Consider the following 20374-nt stretch of genomic DNA (forward strand, 5'->3'; position numbering starts at 1 on the left):
GCAGTAGTCACCCTGCGACCATGTATGTACCACCGCCAGGGAGGCAGCACTCAACGCCTGCCGCCACGCACCGAGACGAGCGGCTGTCAATCATCCGCGCTTCGCCCTTTTGTCGACGGCGCGGGTGGCGCCTCTGCCAGTGTTCGTCTTCGGGCGTCTTCTTCAACAAATGCATGGGCCCCTGGCCGCCTTCCTGAAGGGTCATCAGCTGACGGCTGAGTTTGGTTAACTGCGCATCCAATTGTGGGTGAGGAGGTGACCTGAGGAAAGGACACCTTCGGGAGATTTTGTCCAAGCGACTCAGCCGAGAAAAACGCTGGAGAGGGGAGCGCCGTTAATGAGTACCCGATTTCGACAAGATGGCAAAGCCAGCCAATCAGTGTCTTTGGCTCCATTCAAAGGAGGCGTCCACGACGAAGTCCCTACGATTGGACGAAAAAGGCGGGAAGAAAACGGGACAGGCTATTTAAAGCGCTTGACACGTTCATCGAGCAGCGATTCCCTGAGTCTCTTCTCAGATTTTACTCTGTTAATTGATGTTTGTAAGTAATGTTGTAAATATGTGAATATAGTTTTTCCCTTGTTTCTTCTACTCCCCGTCTCCGGCCCACGTTCCTTCCTCCATCGGCACAGCGGCGGTGTTCCTGGACCCGATGCCTGGTGAAACACGCTACTAGCTCGGCAAAACATAGTGCTCTGCTGACCTTCTAAGCTTGTCGGGACGAACAATGCTCTTCTTATCTGCCTGTCTAAGTACTGATGCTAGAATCTGATTGAGAACAATAAATGTTACTTTACCCAATCAAGTAACGAATGCGTTTGCGAACTGCGCAGTTCGTTTCTCAGAAATTAGAACAAAAGACCGTTGCTCGCTAGACAATTGAGCGACACGCCTTGAATTGTAAAAACCAATCACAGGGTGGCGATCGTTCTTGTCGTATGCGGTGCAATGCGTGTAATCATTTATCTATTATGCTCAGTGCAGCAGAGACTGCATTGTGCATGCATTGGCGTTCCTTTTTCTGGAGCAGTGTCACGTGGCAACCATGTCTAAGCGCCGTTAGTTGGCTCAGGAATGGCGGCTAAACCACTCATGGGGACTGCTGAAGGCGCCAAGCTTAGAACAGACCGCCGCACCATTCACAGCAGGCTATCTGAGTATCTTAGAGCTGGTTGAATCGGTGGGCTCCGTGCATTACCCCGCCGTGTCCCCAAACTAGGGCATACCAATCGCATTATCCGTTTGCAGAACTTATCGTTATTTGCCTTTTGCCGATATCTGGTTCGCTATCTTATTTCTACCATTTAGGCTTTTGTAGAAATGATAATAGGAAATACTTGCGTTATCTGCGCCATCTTGCGCCAATAGCTCTTGACACGTCTTTTACGAGCAGCGATCAAATTGGAAGCTAATTGCGAGGACAGTTGGTGCACGCTTCTGGCCTCGTCGGTTGCGGAATGATGAAACTCCTCATAGTTCTCGCCCATTGCGTCATTGGTAAGTGCAAGAACTTCTTGCCGAGTCCTCTGACAGCGCAAACTGTTGATGATATGCAAATCGTAAACGCTGAATACGTACCTCAGTGTTAATACAAGATGGGTCGCAGTGTTTTAGGGCGCCGAAAAAACCAGCTCACCAGTCATGAAGTTTCGGGGCAGATTCGCCACCCTTTCAATTTTCTCACTACTTCTACTGACGAAGTTTAAACTTGTCAAACAGTAGATGCCCCTCGCAGTTGCGTTGGGTAGACCTGGTGGAGAAAAGTTAATGAAGAACACCTCAGAAAAATAAAATTTCCTAATCCTTGCTAAGTCGCTTAGAGGTGGGTTTGAGGCGTGAACACTCAAAGGAGTGAACATTTGAACACTCGAAGCAGAAACGTGAGACTAAATATTTAATACGACACGAATCAAAGCAATGTTCAGGAAGGAGAACAAGAGTTTGGGATAGGTAGCCAGATATTGAAACCTACGAGGGAACGCGTCTATATTGGGCAAGAAGCGACAGCAAATGCGAGCAATATAAATGAAATAGGCAAGAGAAAAAATCTTGCCTAGAGAATTTAGAAAGTGTTCTCAGGTGTAAAGAGCAATTAACTTACCAATCTCCCCAAAAAAGGGGACTATACCGGGTGATTGTTTATAATCTTCACAACTTTCAAAATAAATGACGCTGATGGTTACGTGGCTGTTGAAATCGCAGTGTTGGTCTGTATCGATGTGAGACTAATGGAATTTACTGAACTGCCAATGTGCGATAGATCTTGAGATAGTCATCAATAAATTCCCTGCATTTCCGCACATCATTTGGGAACTTGGCGCTCAGCGTGCGCAGGTGCAGGTGCAGAAAAAAGGGGGGCGGGGGGGTAAATGGATTGACGAATATGGCAAAAGTATTGCATTTTGGCAGTTCAGTAAATTCGATTAGACTTGAATCACTATTATTCTAGATCGCTATCGCAACATTGCATTACCGCGGAGTTTGTTTTATTTACAAAGATTATTTACGTCGTACCAGCATAAAAACATTAAACCCGCAGGTCTTCAGGCATTACGTCTTTGCCGAAAATTTGTACGATTAGCACTTTTTCATGAACTGTATCATCACTGAGCGCTTCATAACGACTTTCTGCAGGTGTTCCTTCTTCCATTTTTGAACGACGCAACCATATCCCTTTAAAGTCAAACGTTTGTCGTATCATACGTGTCATATGTATGTCATATGTATGACACGTGTCGTACCATTCATTCATACCTTTCATTCATTCATACCACGCACAATAACTGACTCATTATTGGAGTTAAATGGTCTTCGTCTCTGGGTCGGACCTTCTTTTGGAGACAGCGTGATCTTTTTTGCAGGCCTCTTGGCGCAGCAACACAACGTGTTCACGCTGAAAAACAAGATCAATTCAGTTATCAAGGATGCCAAGGAGGGCTACGTGGTCAGCCCTGGATTCACCAACGGGACGAGCTACCCCAACAATTTTTACGGCACCGTTGAGTTCTGGCCTGCGAGACCAAACAGGGTACGGCTGTTTCATGCACATGCTTCTTTCATTGCGCAATTGAAAGCAGGTTATTTCAAGCTCTCCTCCGCTTGACTTTAACTTGTGAAGCACATACGCCCACAGACTTAATACGAATGACGGAAAGCGTGGCCTGGACTGCCGTCAGCGCCACAAAGCGATAGTCATTGGTGCGAGACAATGCTCTAGGTATGTTTGCGGTGGTTGACGACAGCTGGTGCGCAGCTCGCTTTTACTGCTTTTCCGCTTGTGCCTGATTGCCGCCTGGACAGCGCGCTCGTCATGGGGGCGTTTACGCGCTTTTTGCTCGCCGATTCAGCCTCCACGGCCCCGGCAACGCTCTTAACAGTTTTCTTATCGCAGCAACCAGGAATTGCCCGCTAAGCTGCCGCGGTTAGCACCTCCTATCGTCAGACACCGCAAACATTTCGGGAGCATTATCTCGCACCCGATGACTATCGCTTCATGTCGCTGACGGCAGTCCAGGTCACGCATTCCGTCATTCGTGTTAAGTCTGTGGGCGTCTGTACAGCTTTACATACGTAAGCAACTAATGGAGTGTGAACGCCAAATTGTTGGTTGCTTGTTTTCTTATGTATAATGATGCCTAAGACATTAATACACATAGACAGCCGCAAGGCATTTATTTGCCTACGGCCTCTAACTAATTCGCAATCGAACTTTCCCTCGCCCCTGTTTCGGTTTGGCTTTGAACAGCCAAACGATAGCTATGACGTCGAATGGACCGTATAGGTCACGTGAAGCGTGAAAAAGAACAGAATTGCTCATACGCCGTTTTAATTCACTACAAAGCTAAAGCCAGTCTCCCTCGAGAGCGATAATTACAAAGAGGGAAGAAACAGCGATACTATTGCAGGTTTATTCGTGCCTAGCATGACCTATAGTGACCTTTGACGACTTAGTCAGCACTCGGCTGTTGAAACCGAAAATGATGGAAGAAAAAAATCATAGATTATTTATGGGTCATAGGCTAATACCACACGGTGATCCAAGTATAGCAATGTCTTAAGCACCATTACACAGAAGAAAATACGCAAACAAAATTTGGAGTTTTTACTCTTTAAGAAGACAGGTTGAACTTATTATGAATGCGGTGCACATTATGTTCTTTACAACCTCTGCCTGGCTGTGCAGGGATATTTCCGAAGCGCCATCGCAAAACATACCAGTGTGCTAAACATGCTATTCACAAAGCAAATGTACCAGGCAGTGTGCTTCCCGTCACACTTTTAAGTTCTTTGTTTGGTTCCTGACAGTTATTTTTCTTTAGGAAATTTCTTTTCCAAGCGATTTTAAAGTATTTATTCGGTTCAAACGCGACCACGATAATAACACAAAGACCACTTTTATCACCGCAAAACTAAAAAAAAAGTATATAATTTGTTATTCAATGGTAAGCAGTGAGTTATGACAAAAGGAATGACTTTTCGCATCTATTGTCAGTAAAAAATTCGTGTGATTATTGAAACATATTAAATGATGTAATTCAACGATATTCATTGAATTGTAATAGTACGGATGACTTGTCACTTCTTGAGCAAGAAAACTCCTTTTATATCTCAGTAAATAAGCTAGCGCAACTAAACACGGAAGACAGCGTTTCGCGGCTGCATTCCCAACAGCGTCGATAAATCTGGCACCAGTCGTTTTCACGCATGCAGACTCGTTTTCCCATTCCATTTTCCAGTACATAAAGCTGTACTTTGAATACATGGACCTGGACGCAATCTACTACTGCGCCGGAGACAGTCTGCAGGTGCAGGAGACTGTGGTGGGGACCAGTGTCCGGGTCTTCACTGTGTGCGGCTCGCACCGGCCACGACCGTGGGTCTCCCGTGGCGGCAAACGCGCCAAGATCGTCTTCAAGACCGACTCCATGCTGGCGGGGAGAGGGTTCAGGATCCGCTTCCAAGCCTCCACCAACAACGGTCAGTTCCTCCAGCAGCGGTTATGTGGTGTTCGTGGCAGTACTCATGCCGGGTCGGCATAACAAATCGATTCGGTTTAGATTCCATCCCATGTCTTTTTCCGCCCGCGGTCTTCGAATCGATCGCGTTCCCCGCACACTTCACCACTCTAGGTTTAGACATATGCTCTCGATGAGCTTCGTGATGCTGAAGCCATCGTCGCTGAAACGCCGGACTTTCATTAACATGTACAGAATCAAAGCCAAACCGATTGTTAAACACCACCGGACTGACCGCTACAACACGGTACTAGCGCAGGGCAATGGCTGCGATGCAGCAGCGGCAGCAGCGGCGCGAATTAAGCCTCACTTGAGGGGCACCGCCAGTCACTGTTCTGCTTGGCGACACGCCTGAAGTGACAGGCCGACTGCTGATGAGCACGTGCTGAACTGAGTAAGAAATATATAGTCAGACCTCCGCGCTTCTGAAACTCACATCAGCGGGCCGTTTCTACGTCCTCCGGATGCATTGTCCCTCGAGGTTCTCGCCATTGCGCATGGCCACCTGTCATTTGCCCTCGTTCTCTCTCTTCATGAGTACACAGTCTATTCAGACTATATTCAGGTTAGGGTGCGTTTCTGCACCCTAACCCCTTCTCTTTAACAGGAGGTCGAAGGAGCGGTCTCCGAACTGCAGCCTTCCATCGTTTTCCTCCGCTGGGCCCCTGGCCATTCAAGGATTGACGGCAATGAGCTGGCCCATCAGCTCGCCCGCGACGCACTTTTCCGGGCACCTTTGATCCCCTGGCCCAAGCCCTCGGAGGACGGTGGGAGACTCACCCTTCGCCGCACCATAAAAGAGGTCTACCTCGAGCTCCGCCTCGACAAACGCCTTTACCCTCCCCCTCATCCACCACTCACAGTGCCGGAGGCTCGCCTTCTTCGGCATATACAAATGAATGCAGTCATCACCCCGTCTCGCCTCTTTCTCTATCGCTATCGATGGGACCCTTCCTGCCCCAACTGCCCCTGTATCTATGCGGACCTGGCCCATTGCCTCTTCAATTGCCCGGCTGCTCAGCAGTCGGGTTCCTACCCCCACCTTCTTTATCCATCACCACCTGGCTCGACCGGCTTGGCGCTGAAGGGGAGGACTTCTGGTCGCCGCCCAGGCGGTCGACATGCTCGGCCTGTAAATTTTTTGGCCAAATAAAGGTCTTCTACTACTACTACTACTATAGTCAGCTAAATATAAAAAAAAGTACTGCAGGAACTTTAGGCAGCAACGCAGACTGCATCTGTTTGAGATATCTGTCAAACCAACCGCGGATATTTTTGATCTCAGTTCTCCCTTCTGTCGAGCAGTGAGGTCGTGTTGTTTGTCCCTCGCGCAAGTGTCGTGTTATTGGTGCCATACTTGATGTGCTCATTACTGTAATGACATCTGCAGAGCTGTGCGCCAGCAACGAGTTCCCGTGCAAGAACCGGCAGTGCCTTCCCATCCGGCAAAAGTGCGACGGTGTCATCAATTGCGCGGACGGATCAGACGAAATGGTCTGCGATGATGGTGGTAAGCACTGACCAGAAATTTTATCATTGGCCAAACTTCGTCATATTTTCCGAACCAATTACACAGCACAGAAGCGTTGTCCGTTTGGAATAGGCTTATTTTTGTACGGCGCAATAATTTTGTAGAACTTCAGTCGGTTTTCTACTCAATTTGTTTAAGTCCTTCTTTTACTCCTGACACCCCTGTAACGATGTATTCTCGGCTGGAAAACGAATAATTTGCATAAACTTAAGTAACCTAATTAGACGGAGCTCACTAGGCAAGGCTTGGTACAGGTGAAACCTGAATTCATGGTGCCGGTATGGTTTACACTCGCAATCTTCGCCTGTTAGTCTTGGGCTGATTGGATGACTGGCCTTCAAAGCATAGACCGAAGGAAGTCGATGTTTCACTTTAATACAGTGAATTAACAGGAAAAGCCGTATACTCTATAGCTCTAAACGGTTAATCCAGATTCCATGTTCAACATTCTTGGACTAAATTTTTGAATACTGGAAAATTGTAAGTCACTGATATGAAAATTTTGATGATAATGATAAATTCTTCTGACGGGTAGCAAAATCTTTCTTTTGTAGTGTTTCCATCGCTCGTATTGAGCAGTTAAGGCTGCCTTAGAAAACCAATGGGCAACGCTTTTGACGATGGCAAAAACGTTAATAAAAAAAAAAGAAAGGAAGCCTGCCGACGGCAGATCTGCGGATATATTGTTTAATATTATAGTGAACTTTTACAATATCTGAAACATTTGCGTTCATACATTTTTCTAGTTCAAAAATGCTTTTGTCCGAACTGTTGGATATGCATTATAAGGACGCACTTTTAAAGGTATCGTGCATAAGACGCCTTTAACATATGGCATACGCACCTTAGAAAGTTGCTATTTAGAGCACGGGCAGCAGCGGCGTTGACACAGGGCCTCATGTGCAGTTTCCAGGGCGCTGAAGAATATCGCGAAGGTGCCGTGTGGCACACCGGTGCACCATCCCGTGACGGAGCCGGAAGACCGGTTGGTCGGAGGCCAGGAGGCGGCCCCATACTCGTGGCCCTGGCAGGTCAGCATCAGCTCCGCCGAATACGAGGTGATGGGACACTTCTGCGGAGGATCACTCATCGCTCCCCAGTGGGTGCTCACCGCCGCCCACTGCTTGAGGAAGTGAGTAGACGTGCCTTTAGTACAGTGCTTGAGAATGTGTGCACCAAAGAGACGACAGGATTGAGTGAGAAAGAGGCGAGAATGTTATTGATACAAACAAGATAATACTGGAAAACTGTCACTGTACAGACAGCTGCAACATGAACACATTACGCGGATCAAACCAATGATTACTCAACAAGTCTGAATGAAAAAGAACTTTTTGCTTCCCTTAAACTATTTTTCCTTCGAACGGACAATGTGCATACGATATTTTCAACTTCACTGCTTGAGTAACAATAAATATCCTTCTCCTGTTCAAACTGTCTGTTCACTTTCATTCTAAAGCTAATGAATTACTGAGTTCAGCTACCCTCAGCAAAATGATGGGGTTCCTCGGATAAGTTGTTACAACAGTTTTTAGCCCTGGCACCCATCCGGGATACTGCTGAGAAAGCAAATAATCAGAGCAATAACATTAAGGATATGGTTCTGCAAATGAATTGCATTTCCTACGACCAAATGAATGCAAATGAATTGCATTTCCTACGACCAAAATTTGTAGCAGGCTTCGCGGGCAGCTGTGTTGCAAAGTGAAAACTCTCCTGCTATTATCCTGAAAGCCCAAACTGCTCCTTGTGAAAAGGGGCATCCATCCTCAAGTAAAGCCCGTGCAGGTCGTTGCTGTCTTTTCAATTACAGAACTCTAAATTAGCAGACGTGCACTCAAATGTTGCTCAAACATTTCTGTTGCAGCCGCAGCCCGAAAGACATTGTCGTGAGTTTTGGAGTGCACAGCCTCCTAAACGTCAGTGACGTCGTGACACGTCGAGCTGAAGCACTTGTAACACACGAGGTAAGTAGGAAGGCAACAGCTATTTCGTTTCTGCCTGTTTCCTGCACAGTTCATGTCATACATATAAAGGAAGCGGATATTCACCGAAGCAAAGAAAAGCATAGGGGAGTGTTTCAACCTTTTTTTTTGTTAATTTGTGGCGTTGATCAATGAAATATTACTGGTGTTATTATTTTATGGCTGAAACATAATTGATTACAAAATATAAGAAAAAAACCACATGCCACCGGTTGCATCCGAACAATTACACCATTAATTTTCCAATGATCAAGATCACAAATTGCAAGAAAGAAAGAGGCATTCTTCTATGCTTTCCTTGATTTCGGTGTCTGTTCACTTTCCTTATATATATATATATATATATATATATATATATATATATATATATATATATATATGATAACAAGCTTCTCATTTTCTATACCTTTGCCAAGTTAATCGCCTGTTAATTAAAAAGCATTACTTTCAAAATTAAACGCAGTTCGAGAAAGTTACCAACTTCTTAATACCGCGGTCACTCTGTGCACGAAGTGCTTGGATAAATTATGAATGCGGCGTGACAGATAGCAAAACATAACCATTGTCCTGAACGAGGAATTTCAGTGTGACGCGCAAGCTAAACTGACATGGTGGGGCGTGAGCAAAAAATTCGCAGTCTATCTTGTCTTTGAGAGCAGATGTAAGCCTGAAATGCAATGTCGAACAGGCTTAGCCCATTTCAGGTCATCTCATAGATGGTGGAAGCCGCGCTTGAGTTTTAGTCTTTGCCATGAGCCACTTTTCTTAGCTTTTCATAGCCAGCGAGAGCGCGTTCGGATGCCTTCGTCGAGTTTGGTGTGTGGAGACCAGCGTTAGCAGCATCGAGCCGAGTCAGGCTTGGTTATGTTAACTCGATGGAGTCATCACGCGGGTCTCAGGCGACAGCGCGGCCTCTACCGCATTTATTGCGGTTGCGTCGACAGGACGGTCGACGCAGCGGTGGCGGCACCCTGCGGCCGAGGCGAAGACCTCAGCCTTGCGTGTAGCGCGTGCTGGCGCGAACTGCTCTGCTTCGGCGCTGGTCGTGCGGGTGGCGGCAGTTGCTTTCCGCATGGAGGAGGAATTTCAAAGCCATTATACGTTCAGTCGCCTCTGTTATTACAGTTCTCGGCAGCGTGTTCAACGTCGCTGCATTCATAAGGTCCCTGCCGCGGCGGCCACGTTTCGACGGATCTCAAATGCGAGACGCCTGTGTAGTGTCCGTTGTCAGTGCGCGGTAAAGAATATTCAGTGGTCAAAACTAATCCGGAAGCCTCAACAACGGCACTTTTTATTGCGAAAGCAATATTGCTAGCACTTTTCTGCCGTCGGTGGACGTCGTTCCTTCGCTCCGGCGCAGCTGCGGCGCACGACCACGTGACAGCGTGACGTCACGACCAGAGGATAGCAGGGGCCCCAACTCGTCTCTTCGGGCGTAGTCGTTCCTTCGCTCGGCGCGGCGGCTACCACGTGACGGCCTCCTCGGCCCGCCGCGTGAGGGCGCTGGAGGCGCCGCTGGAGCGACGTGCTGCGCGCAAACGCCGGCGCCGTGCCGAGGAGACAGATGAAGAAAGGCAAGAGCGGTTGGCTAAGCAACGCGCCTATGCCGCAGAATGGCGAGCCCGGCGGCGTTCTACAAGTTCAGTGAGCGAGAGTAGTTTCATGGACTCTCTGAATGCCGAAGAATCGTCTATGAGTAGTGCAGAGAGATATAATTACCACAGAAGAAAGCGCCGTGTAGAAGAGCCACCGGACCGGAGAGAAGAACGGCTTGCTAAAAGAAGAAAGACGTATGCCAATGGGGTAGCAGTCTAGACTTGGTGATGTATAGACATTCGGACGACTATGTAATTACCAGTGTTCAGACCAAGAGTCACTACTTTACGGACCACCAAAGCGTGTTCATTGGAATAAACAAACAATAGAAACCATGTTGTGTCCAGAGAAAATCTTTTAGTTGCAGAAAAGGCGAAGCCATGCCAAACCACCAGCAGAGCCAAGCGCAGCCAGGGAGCTATTGCTCTCGCAATCACTCAGGCTTAACCAGAGCTAAGCCGCACCTAATGTTTTATGATTGCAGGATAGAGTAGAGTACCTGTCTGCAGGCGCCTTAAAGTTCGCTCCTCCGTCTTACTCAGCCCCTTTGCAGGGGCCGGAAAAAGGCTGTGGTTGTTGCTATAATGTGTTAATATTTCCCTGAATCGCAGCAGCGGCTGGTTAGTCTCCGAGCCAGAAGAGCTGGGATGAGGAGCCCGGTGAATAAGCGCTCGGGCAGCCGCGTCAGCGGCCTCATTACCTCGTAAGCCCTGTGGCCAGGAGCCCAATGATTCTTTTCGGTGTTGGATCAGTGGCAGTCCGTCTTAGAATGCAAGCAGCTAATGGGGAGATCTCCCTTGCCAGGTAATGATCACATGCTTTTCGGGAGTCCGTGATGATGATTCTCGAATTAGCGTGGGCGGCAGCAAGCGCTATCGCTAAGCTTAACATCTTAACCAACATTAATGTTTCGAATTGTCCTACCTTCATCATTAATAGTTCGCATTATAATTATGCTCATGCATTTTGCTATTGCACAAGTATGTTAGTTCTTCCTTGGTTTACATTCCATATGTCAGTGCAGTCAGCAAGTAAACATAATGTACTACGCTTTCTTTCTCTTGTCGCATGCCCTAAACAGTGTATCGGGTATACTAAGCTTCGACAGTAGAGTTCCTCTGCCTTTTGTCCTTGTATCCAAACCTTGTTATTCTAAATAAATAAACAACAAAGACATTTTCGGTTACTTGGCCTTTTGCGGAAGGTTGTGTAACGAGCTGAGCAATATTCAGCTGTGTATTTGAAACTCTAATCGCGCGATTCACAAGCAGCGAAAGAAATGCCTTCTCTTTAAAAACATAGAACCCAGCTAGAACGCATCACTTATCGTTCTCCACTATTCCTCATTTCCAGTGGTTCTCTCGTTTCAATAAGAACTACGACCTTGCTCTGATAAAGCTCGACATGCCGGTCAACTTCACGGACAAAGTTCGGCCCATCTGCCTCCCTCGGAGAGGCGACGACCTGATTAAACACGGCCAGTGCTTCGCGACTGGCTGGGGACAGACCAGAGGTGAGTGGATGCATTCCGAGAGTGGAGGTGCTTCAATCGATAGTCAGCGCTGTAGCGGACTTTTAGCCGTACCATGGTGCAGCGCGGATCTAGTTCCTGATCAAGGAAGAGGTCATCCTTAATGAGTTAGTCATTAGCAAGTAACGTGATTCCGTACCGTGAGCATATTGCGTACTGTGATTCGTGCCGTGAGGTTTACCTCCGTTGACAGCACCTGTAGATGACATCTATAGCTCTGACATATCAAACAGTTTGAAACAGGCTTAGTCACGGGGCTACTTTTCGAACATTTCGAAGGCGGAGATCTCGCCTGATGTATAGGCCTTTGGAAAGAGGAAATAACAGAGATATCAGGCACCGGTTCCTACGGGTCATTCATCCAAACGTGTTACTCTCAGTGGTGGCATTTTACTTGCCTTGACATTTGTGAGCGATAGAACGCCCGTTGACAATCTTTCCTACGAAGAAGCTGACGGCATATCCGACCAAAAAGGCACAATATATTGCATCCGTCTGCCAACAGCGACATGCGTTACAAAAAAAAATGCAGATATACATGCCTGTGGTTAAGGCGATGATGTGTGAATTTTTTTGGACCGACCTTACTCAAAGTTTAATAGTAGCTTTTTTGATCCTTTAATTTATTTAGGTGACTTAATGGCAACATTTATGACTCCTTTCGAACATTGCATGACGGTTTACTTGCCCACAAAAAATAAAGGAATACGCAAGGCGAGGACATAGATTTCGCAAGAAATTTTCCACCTGTACTCGAAATCTCAAAACTAAGAAAATTTTAAAAGTATCTTCCTTTCGCTAGTTACGCTGTCATTAGATAACTGTCTAGCACTCTGCAAATAACAATTAAGAAAGCCAAGCAAGGAAATTTACATATTAATTTGGAGAATTTCATCTAAACAGTGGCGTTTAAATTGGGGAAACTTTTAAATCCACGATCACGTAAAAACATCAACTTGCCCCAAGCGTTGCTATAAGAGAGACGAATAAGTTTAATCATAATTTTCAACCAGGCTTTACCGTGGACATCGATGATATGACTAACAATGGCCATCAAGCGCCATGTAGCGCCCATGCGCTTGGTGATTTCACCATACTTAAGCAGGTATCCTACCATTGTTATAAACATATGCGAGAAAAATGAAGTGGACTAGATAAAATACAAACCATTTTTTTTTCTTTCAGAAGATGAGCGGAGTGGCTGTCCCAGTATTTATTACTCATATATAGAAAATCTATGCGATGCGGTAAAGTGCCTAGAGAATGCGAAGGCGCCAAGATCATTCCTATTTTTAAATTGAGAGACGTTGCAATGCTATCTACCTATCGTCCCATTTCCCTCACTTCGACTGCGTGCAATGGAACACATTACTATGAAACATATCCCAACATTTGTTGAGAGTAATAGTCTGCGTAATGAGAATCAACATGGTTTCGGAAAAGGGTTATGCCCTGTGTCTGAATTAAATAAACAAACTATGATCGTGCTGCAACCATTGATAAGCGTGGTTATGTTGGTACTATTTTCCTAGTTTCCGCCAAGCTATGGGAGGCGATGGAAACTCCGAAAAGTCGCGATGAGTCCACAGCAATGTGTACAAGAGCGTGGTTATCATCACCATCTGCATGACAAAGGCCACTTCCATTAAGATCAAGTCAACCCTTTTCAGCGCCGGAACCCGCTCCCATCTGGTGCCGGGGGGGGGGGGGGGGGGGGGGGGGGGGGGTGCTCTCATGTTCCCTTTCTCGTTTGCCGTTTGAGCGGTTATAAGGGGTGCCAAAGCAATCAAAGCGATGAATCATCAAGGCTGAGGTTATGAAATCATGGTGCTCCACAAAGGCGGGCTCAGGAAACCGCACGTAGAGAGATTGGTGTTCGAAGGCTTTGCAGACTGCAATGGCACCCGACTCTGCTCTCATCTGTGCAGGAAGCGGAAGCTTCGGAAGTCTGAAGCAAGCCGAGATGATCGAGATGAATTTCGAGGAATGCAAGAACGCCACCAGCCTGTCATTCAAGGACCTCGTAGAAAGCGACACTTTCTGCGCCGGTGATCAACGAGGCCAACACGGCATTTGCCACGTAAGTGAAATATGAGAGGATATTTGGACTATCTACTTACACGTCACCGTAAATAAAATCAAACGAAGCATTGGACCTTCGTCAAGCTGCATGCATACACAGGTAGACAGAAATTCTAATAATATTATCTGATTTCATTTCAGTTCGATTGTGAAGTTCACAGCCCATAAGCCAAGTTTATGAGCGGACGTGAAATGTTATGAATTATTCTTGGCAAATATATCTCTTTGCGTACTTTTCGCTCACAGACTTCCTACATACCATGAAATAAAATTATGCAGGATACAGTTAGAACCCAATCCTGGACGGGGCCGCAAATCTGCCGTTCGCTGTAGGACCAGTTATAGTTTTTAGTGACCAATGTTTCATTGTGTTTGGTAAGCTGAAAAAAAAGGCAAAGAAATCAGGCTATGAAAATTTTAGCATCGTCACATGTCACAAGTAAACGATGCCAGCTGACACGCGCGGCAAACACAGGAAACGCATAGGTCACTTTCACTGGAAGTTACAGAATATTATATCGCTGTCGCAGGGGATGCTAATAATTCTGTAGTGATTGGCCGCTGAGTCATGGCGCTCGGCTGCTGACCCGAAGGACGCGAGTTAGATCCCGGCCGCTGCGGTCGAATTTCGATGGAGGCGAAATGTTGGAGGCCCGTGTACTGCGCGGTGTCACTGCACGTTAAAGAACCCCATGTGGTCGAAATTTCCGGAGCCCTTCACTACGGCGCCCTTCATAGCCTGAGTTGCATTGGGATGTCAAAAACCCCCATAACCCATCATAACCCATAATCAATGTCCCAAGCAACTCAGGCTATGAGGGGCGCCGTAGTGAAAGCCTACGGAAATTTCGACTAACTGTGGAAACCAGTCTTGTCTTCTAGTTTCCTGGAGCAGCACCTGTCAAGGTTATATTACGCCTTAATGCCAGTATTAAGCACGAAGTTGTGATGAGTTTTTTTTTTCTTTCAAAGCGCTGATAACTTTCTTTCGCAGGGGGACAGCGGCGGTCCGCTGTTTTGCTCGAAGGACGGCACCGCATGGAGCGTGCAAGGTGTCGCCAACTCCATCCTCAAGACGACCGGCCTCTACACCCTGTGTGGCTTCGGCAGCGACTCCTTCTGGAACAGGGTCAGCGCGCACCTGTCTTGGATCAAGCACTCCATGCGCGCTCTTTAAATAGAGGCGCGTCGGCTGGCGTTTGCGAGGAAAATACATACCAAAAAAAAAAAAACTCCTCTCTCCTCTCTTATTCCGCTGTGCACCTTTGTTAATACGATAACTTTCGAGTCCACATTAGCAGAAAAACCCGGCGCCGCCTGTCACGGAATTGCCTGGTTGGTCGAAGGAGGGTTGTCACCGCAATATCATGACTAGTTGGCCAAGAAGTCAATGACGTCACAAGATCGCGTGACCTTGTGACGTCGTCACAACCTGCCCATCGCGGCAGGTGGCAATTAAATTAATTCAATTCAATTCAAGTGCGACCTACCACCGAGGCACTTCAGATCATGCGATGTCTTGCGTTAGCCACCAAAGTTCCTGATTGGTAGAGGGAGCAATGACGTCAAAAGGTGGCTTGACTACGGCTCTGGTCGCGCCCTTTCTCGCTTAACCGGGAATTAGTAATACAAGCAGGTTGTATCCGGATTGGGTAGAAGATGTTGGTGACATCTGGGCCACTGACATGGACGGAGACGCAGAGGACACGTATTTAGAGGAACTCGATTAAGATGTACTCATCGTATGGTTGTGCGTGTACCAGTAAAGGTACGATGACAGTGACCACAATGTGTATGTGGCCAAAGAACTGGCAGATACATGTAACAGCAACGTTGCTTGTAATGCTGACAGGTAAAAGAGTACCGGCTAAATGCAATCTATACCGTTTTAATGCGCCTAGTTATTTCACTCTCGTGGTCCACATCTGTGGTCACTACCTGCCCTGAATAGATGTATTCACTTACCACCTAAAATCTTTCGTTGATTATCGTAAACTTCCATTCCCTTCCTAAATTGTTCATAAGTGCATTAGATTTCATTATACTATTTTTTTATGTCCGCGACGCGCGACATCGCCATCTGAGTCGTCAGCGCGATGAGTCGTTCCCTGGAACGGATAGTAGGGGAAGGGACACGCGGCGCCATTGCTTCAGTGAGATAGATTAAACCCCGAACAACCCAAAGCCATGGACCCCTCCCTCAGTGAGAAATGGATGAGTACCGAGTTATCTGTGTAGGCTGTCGGCACTCTGCAATCTCCGAAGGTATATTTGGGTTAGCTCTCTGTTCACGCATCGGAAAGCAAAGATAAGAAAGATTCCGTTCAATGCTGTCAAGTGGCAAAACCCTTCTTTTGCTCTACATATGCATTTCTATCTCCTTCTTTTTCTCTCTTCCGTCATAGGCGAACAATGATCGGAGCTAAAGAATAGGCGTCTACAGAATGACGAAGCCCGTTGCTAGGAGCGCCTTGCAGCAGTAGGTCGGCGACAGAACACGCTCCCACTGATGCTAATCCTGCTTCAGCTCCAGTTAAGATAGTTGCACTCTGCCTGCGTCTCATTTCTTATTGCACGGGACTTTGTATTTACCTATGCGGATTTCCGTGCCTTCTGCACGGAATAATAATAATAACGACGCTTTATTCACAATGACAATATTTAACAATAAGTAGTCCAGCCAAGGACGCTGCGGTCTCTATTGACCGAGCCTGCCCGACATGGGGAGTGACAGTGCATATTAGAGCGAAAGCAATATTCCGATGGGTGAACCCCGGGCAAGATACTGCGATGTTCGTGAGTTTCATTCTCTCGAATTATCACCGTAACTCTAGCGTCAGTGCCATGAAATCAAGCTTATCACTCAAACTACTGTCGCAACGTAGAAATATATCCCGCCTTTGTCTATTCCGTAAGATTTACTATGATAACTCCATCCTTAAGAGAAAATTTATAACGCCACCTTGCTACGTTTCAGCTCGGATCGATCATCGTCATAAAGTTGGTGTTCTTTCATGCCAAACAAACCAATTTTACAACTCATTCATCCCCACCACATCGGCACAATGGAATCACCTTCCCCGATCGGTCGTCAAAATAAGTGACCATTCTGTGTTTAAATCAGCTTTAACTAACTTGATGGTAACAGTACATGTAATTCTTGCGCCCTGCCATTTATTCTTTTCAGCTTATGTGGTAGTTCGAACAGACCTGGTGTTCTTTTTTTTTCCCCCTTCACAAATTCTGTTAAAGGGCATAACAGAATGTGTGCATCAGTGTTTTCCTGCCATTTTCAACAACTTCCTCGTGCTTTTTTTTGTTTGCGTGGTATGCTTACTTTTATTCTTTGCTCATAATTTCGTGTTAAATGACTGTTAATTTGTTTGATTGTATTTGCTGTAACCTACTGATTTGCGCGAGCCATATTTTGTTCACATTTTGTGTTACTTGTGACTGCTGTTCTTTTGTCATTTTGTATATTGTACCCCATTCCCCTCTGTAATGCCCTCGGGCCCTGAGGGTACTGAAATAAATAAATAAATAAGTTTGTGACAAGTTAAAGAAATAAATAAAAATAAAATAAATATCCGCGACTAGGATTCGAACTGGCGGCGGCGCGAACTGATGAGTTTCTCTGGCAACTGCGTGAGAGCACTAGGCTATCATCGCAGCTTTTTTTTTTCTTTATTGCAGGAAATAAAACCTGCTCAGCTACCAAGTGTTTTTGGTGCACACATACTATTCCGCGATGCAGACACGCATTCTCATGTCTTCGTACACTGCACTCCGTCAGCACATCAAAATTGCGGGAGGCATACACATGCGTCAAGAAGCGCCAACCATTCAGGCGGCCGGTCCTGCACAGCATAGACCCCCTCGCACCAAGGTGCACTGTTCACTGAACCGAGACTTATATGAACGAGGTGGTTCTGCGTGTTGATCCATCATGCGGCTCTTCCACCGGCTAAAAAGTCCAATCAGCAATAACAGATCACACGGAATCCCGCAGTCTTTCAGGACAGGCAACAACCGTATACTGTAAGGTGAGATCTCAGTATCCTTTTTGAATGTCCGCTGTAGTACATCCAAGAAAAACACTGCATCACGGCACCACACAAAGGAGCGGTAGATCGTCACTGGTTGGGCACACAGGCGACAGTTCACCGACTATGGCATAAAAGCCTCCTTAGTGCGAAGCCAGACCTTGACGGGTAGAACCGAAGTGTAGAGTATAAGAAAGAAGAATTTTGAAGCAGGTTGAATATACATTCGCTGAACTCGCTTAAATACACACGAATGCATAAAACCAAAGTAAAGCTACCGCTATACTGGCACAGGGAATAGAGATTCTATTAGTATTTTTGTCATCTGCCTCCTTCAGAAGTAAAATAAATATTGCAACGAGAAGCGAAGAGTCAGGAAATGAAAGGTATCAGCAACCACCTTCAGGAAACCCCACAAAGCCCTCTCGGCCATGACCAGTCGAAGCAAACAGATAAGGCAAGCGAACTCTTTGTCGCCTTCTAAGCACAGCTAGCAGAAATGGGTGGTTTGCAGGTTTGAAGAAGACAAACCATGAAGCAAGTTTGTGAACCAACAAGTGAAGAAGGCCAACTACTCCGGACTCGAGAGAAAGAAACAAATTGTCCCGTTGAGAGCGCCAAATGAAGGTCGGGAATAGTCCGTTCAGCGCTTGTACCTTCCTACTCGCACAGTGCATCACTTGCAACGCATAGACGAGCATTGCAACCAAGAAAATACCGCGGCCTCGAATGTCACATGCTTGATTTGAGCTAATTAAATCCAGCACCACAATCTGCAAGTGGGAAAGAAGGATTTTTGTAAATATTTTATAGTCTACATTACATAATGAAATTGGACGGTACCCTTCGATAGTCCTCAACTGGCTCTGATCTGTGCTTTTCGGAATGAGTATCATATGGCCAGCATAAAAAGTGGGAGACAAAAGGCCAGCATCGTAAGCAACTCTGAAGACTTCCAACAAGACAGGCGCCAAGCAAGGCGAAATCATTTTGTAGAATTCGCTGCTGAAGCCATCCGTGCCAGGAGACTTCTGCCCCTGCAGAGCGGAAATAGCCAATTTCACTTCGTCCAAACAAACAGGACCCTTGAACATACTTTGTTACTCTTGGACAAGTCGAGGAAACGCATCATAGAAGCGACTGAAGTCTGACCCACGAGTCTGGCTACAACCGCTTCCAAAAAGACACGTATAACAGTCATAAAAAACACCGAGAATCCCCGGGGTGTCACTATAAGTCATTGTACTGAATCTCTAATACCTTCTTTGCAAAGACAGCCTGCCTTTCATCACTTAGTTCCCGTCCAGATCGTTGCTCTTCAAGGAGCGTACGCGTCCGAGATCTATTTAAGACCCCCTGATATTTTTCTGGGGTAAACTGCTGCGACTGGGCTTTAGTGCTGTTTGTCATCAACATAAGCTCCCTGATTAATGCTTTCTAGCTCATGCAGGTCCCATAAGGTTTGTCCAAGCTCACGTAGGTGATGATGCTTCAGAAATGCGATTCGTGCTAACGCTTCGATTGCCAAATCTTTGGCCTCCTGCTTGAATAGATCCCACTTTTGAAAGACCAAAAGATCCCCAAGGGCTCATGCATTTTTTAATCAAGAAGTGACAGCACTCTGATATATTTCATCTTTCAGGAGAGCGTTATTGAGCTTCCAGAACTCCCACCGAGGCTAGAGAATGCGACGGCTGCATCTTCTTATCTGAGCAGACACCATGCAATGATCACTAAAGAAAATCGGCCGTACCCAGTAGCCGTGTACATTAGGTAACAGTCCAGAAGAAAAATATTTCCTGTCTAGCCAAGCGTATGAGGACGATTGCAAATGCGTGAAATGAATCATATCGCATTTCTGTCGCCCAATTTCAACAAGGTTGTGTTCGCAGAGCAAATCTGTTAAAATAGCAAAACTAGGGTCCTTACGCACACGTAGCTCTGATCGCACCTCATCATTGCAGACACGATCGAAATCACCAAGCAATATGATTTTGCGATCCGTGCGCAGAAAGTTACCCAACGACATAAAGAAAACCCTTCTTTCTCGTTGATTAACAGGCGCATGCACACAAGTCACCCGCCACTCTTCACTTAAAATATCAAGGTCGCAGCATACAAGGCGCCCCTCGCCATCTGTGCTACACGAGGGGTGGGATATATTCAATCTGTTTTGAGGAAAAGCAAACATCCTCCGCAGAGGCCTTTCGAGTGGCTGACAATTATGTTTATTCAAAAACGGATTGAGAGTATATTCCGTCTCCTCGTTAGAAGATAACTTCGTTTTCTGGATGGCAACTACACTGACGCCCCCTCTTTGGAAGAGGTGCGTAAGTTGATATTGGCGCCTTCGATTTCGCATACCCACCCCGTTGAAGGTACCCGCAGCCGAACATGCCTCGTGTTAAACTGCGATACAATCTCGCGCTGTGCATTGCACACCGCCTTCTTCACCAACTTGTACTGCTATCAAACTAATATTCGCGCTCTGCGCTATGTGGCGGTAGTGACAGCGAAATGTTGGCTGCATGCGTTGGCGAGGACAAAGTTGGGGCAGAAACAAGGCACTAGGGCGATACTGTGCTTTCGT

The 20374-nt window shown here is 46.5% G+C and overlaps 1 protein-coding gene across 1 annotated transcript; it reads left to right on the forward strand.

The window, feature by feature from the left end:
- Positions 1 to 1378: 1378 nt before the first annotated feature.
- LOC149364848 (chymotrypsinogen A-like) lies at positions 1379 to 14954 on the forward strand. The gene is made up of 10 exons (XM_089574777.1): positions 1379 to 1498; positions 2863 to 3029; positions 4738 to 4978; positions 6407 to 6523; positions 6598 to 6601; positions 7461 to 7679; positions 8415 to 8514; positions 11482 to 11641; positions 13588 to 13739; positions 14736 to 14954. Exons 1-10 carry the CDS (start codon positions 1459 to 1461, stop codon positions 14916 to 14918), a joined length of 1383 nt encoding a protein of 460 aa, XP_089430903.1. The 5' UTR covers positions 1379 to 1458; the 3' UTR covers positions 14919 to 14954.
- The last annotated feature ends 5420 nt before the right edge of the window (positions 14955 to 20374 follow it).

Source organism: Amblyomma mixtum, chromosome 2 (assembly GCF_055824585.1).
Source record: "Amblyomma mixtum isolate Tamu chromosome 2, ASM5582458v1, whole genome shotgun sequence".
NCBI lineage: Eukaryota > Metazoa > Arthropoda > Arachnida > Ixodida > Ixodidae > Amblyomma > Amblyomma mixtum.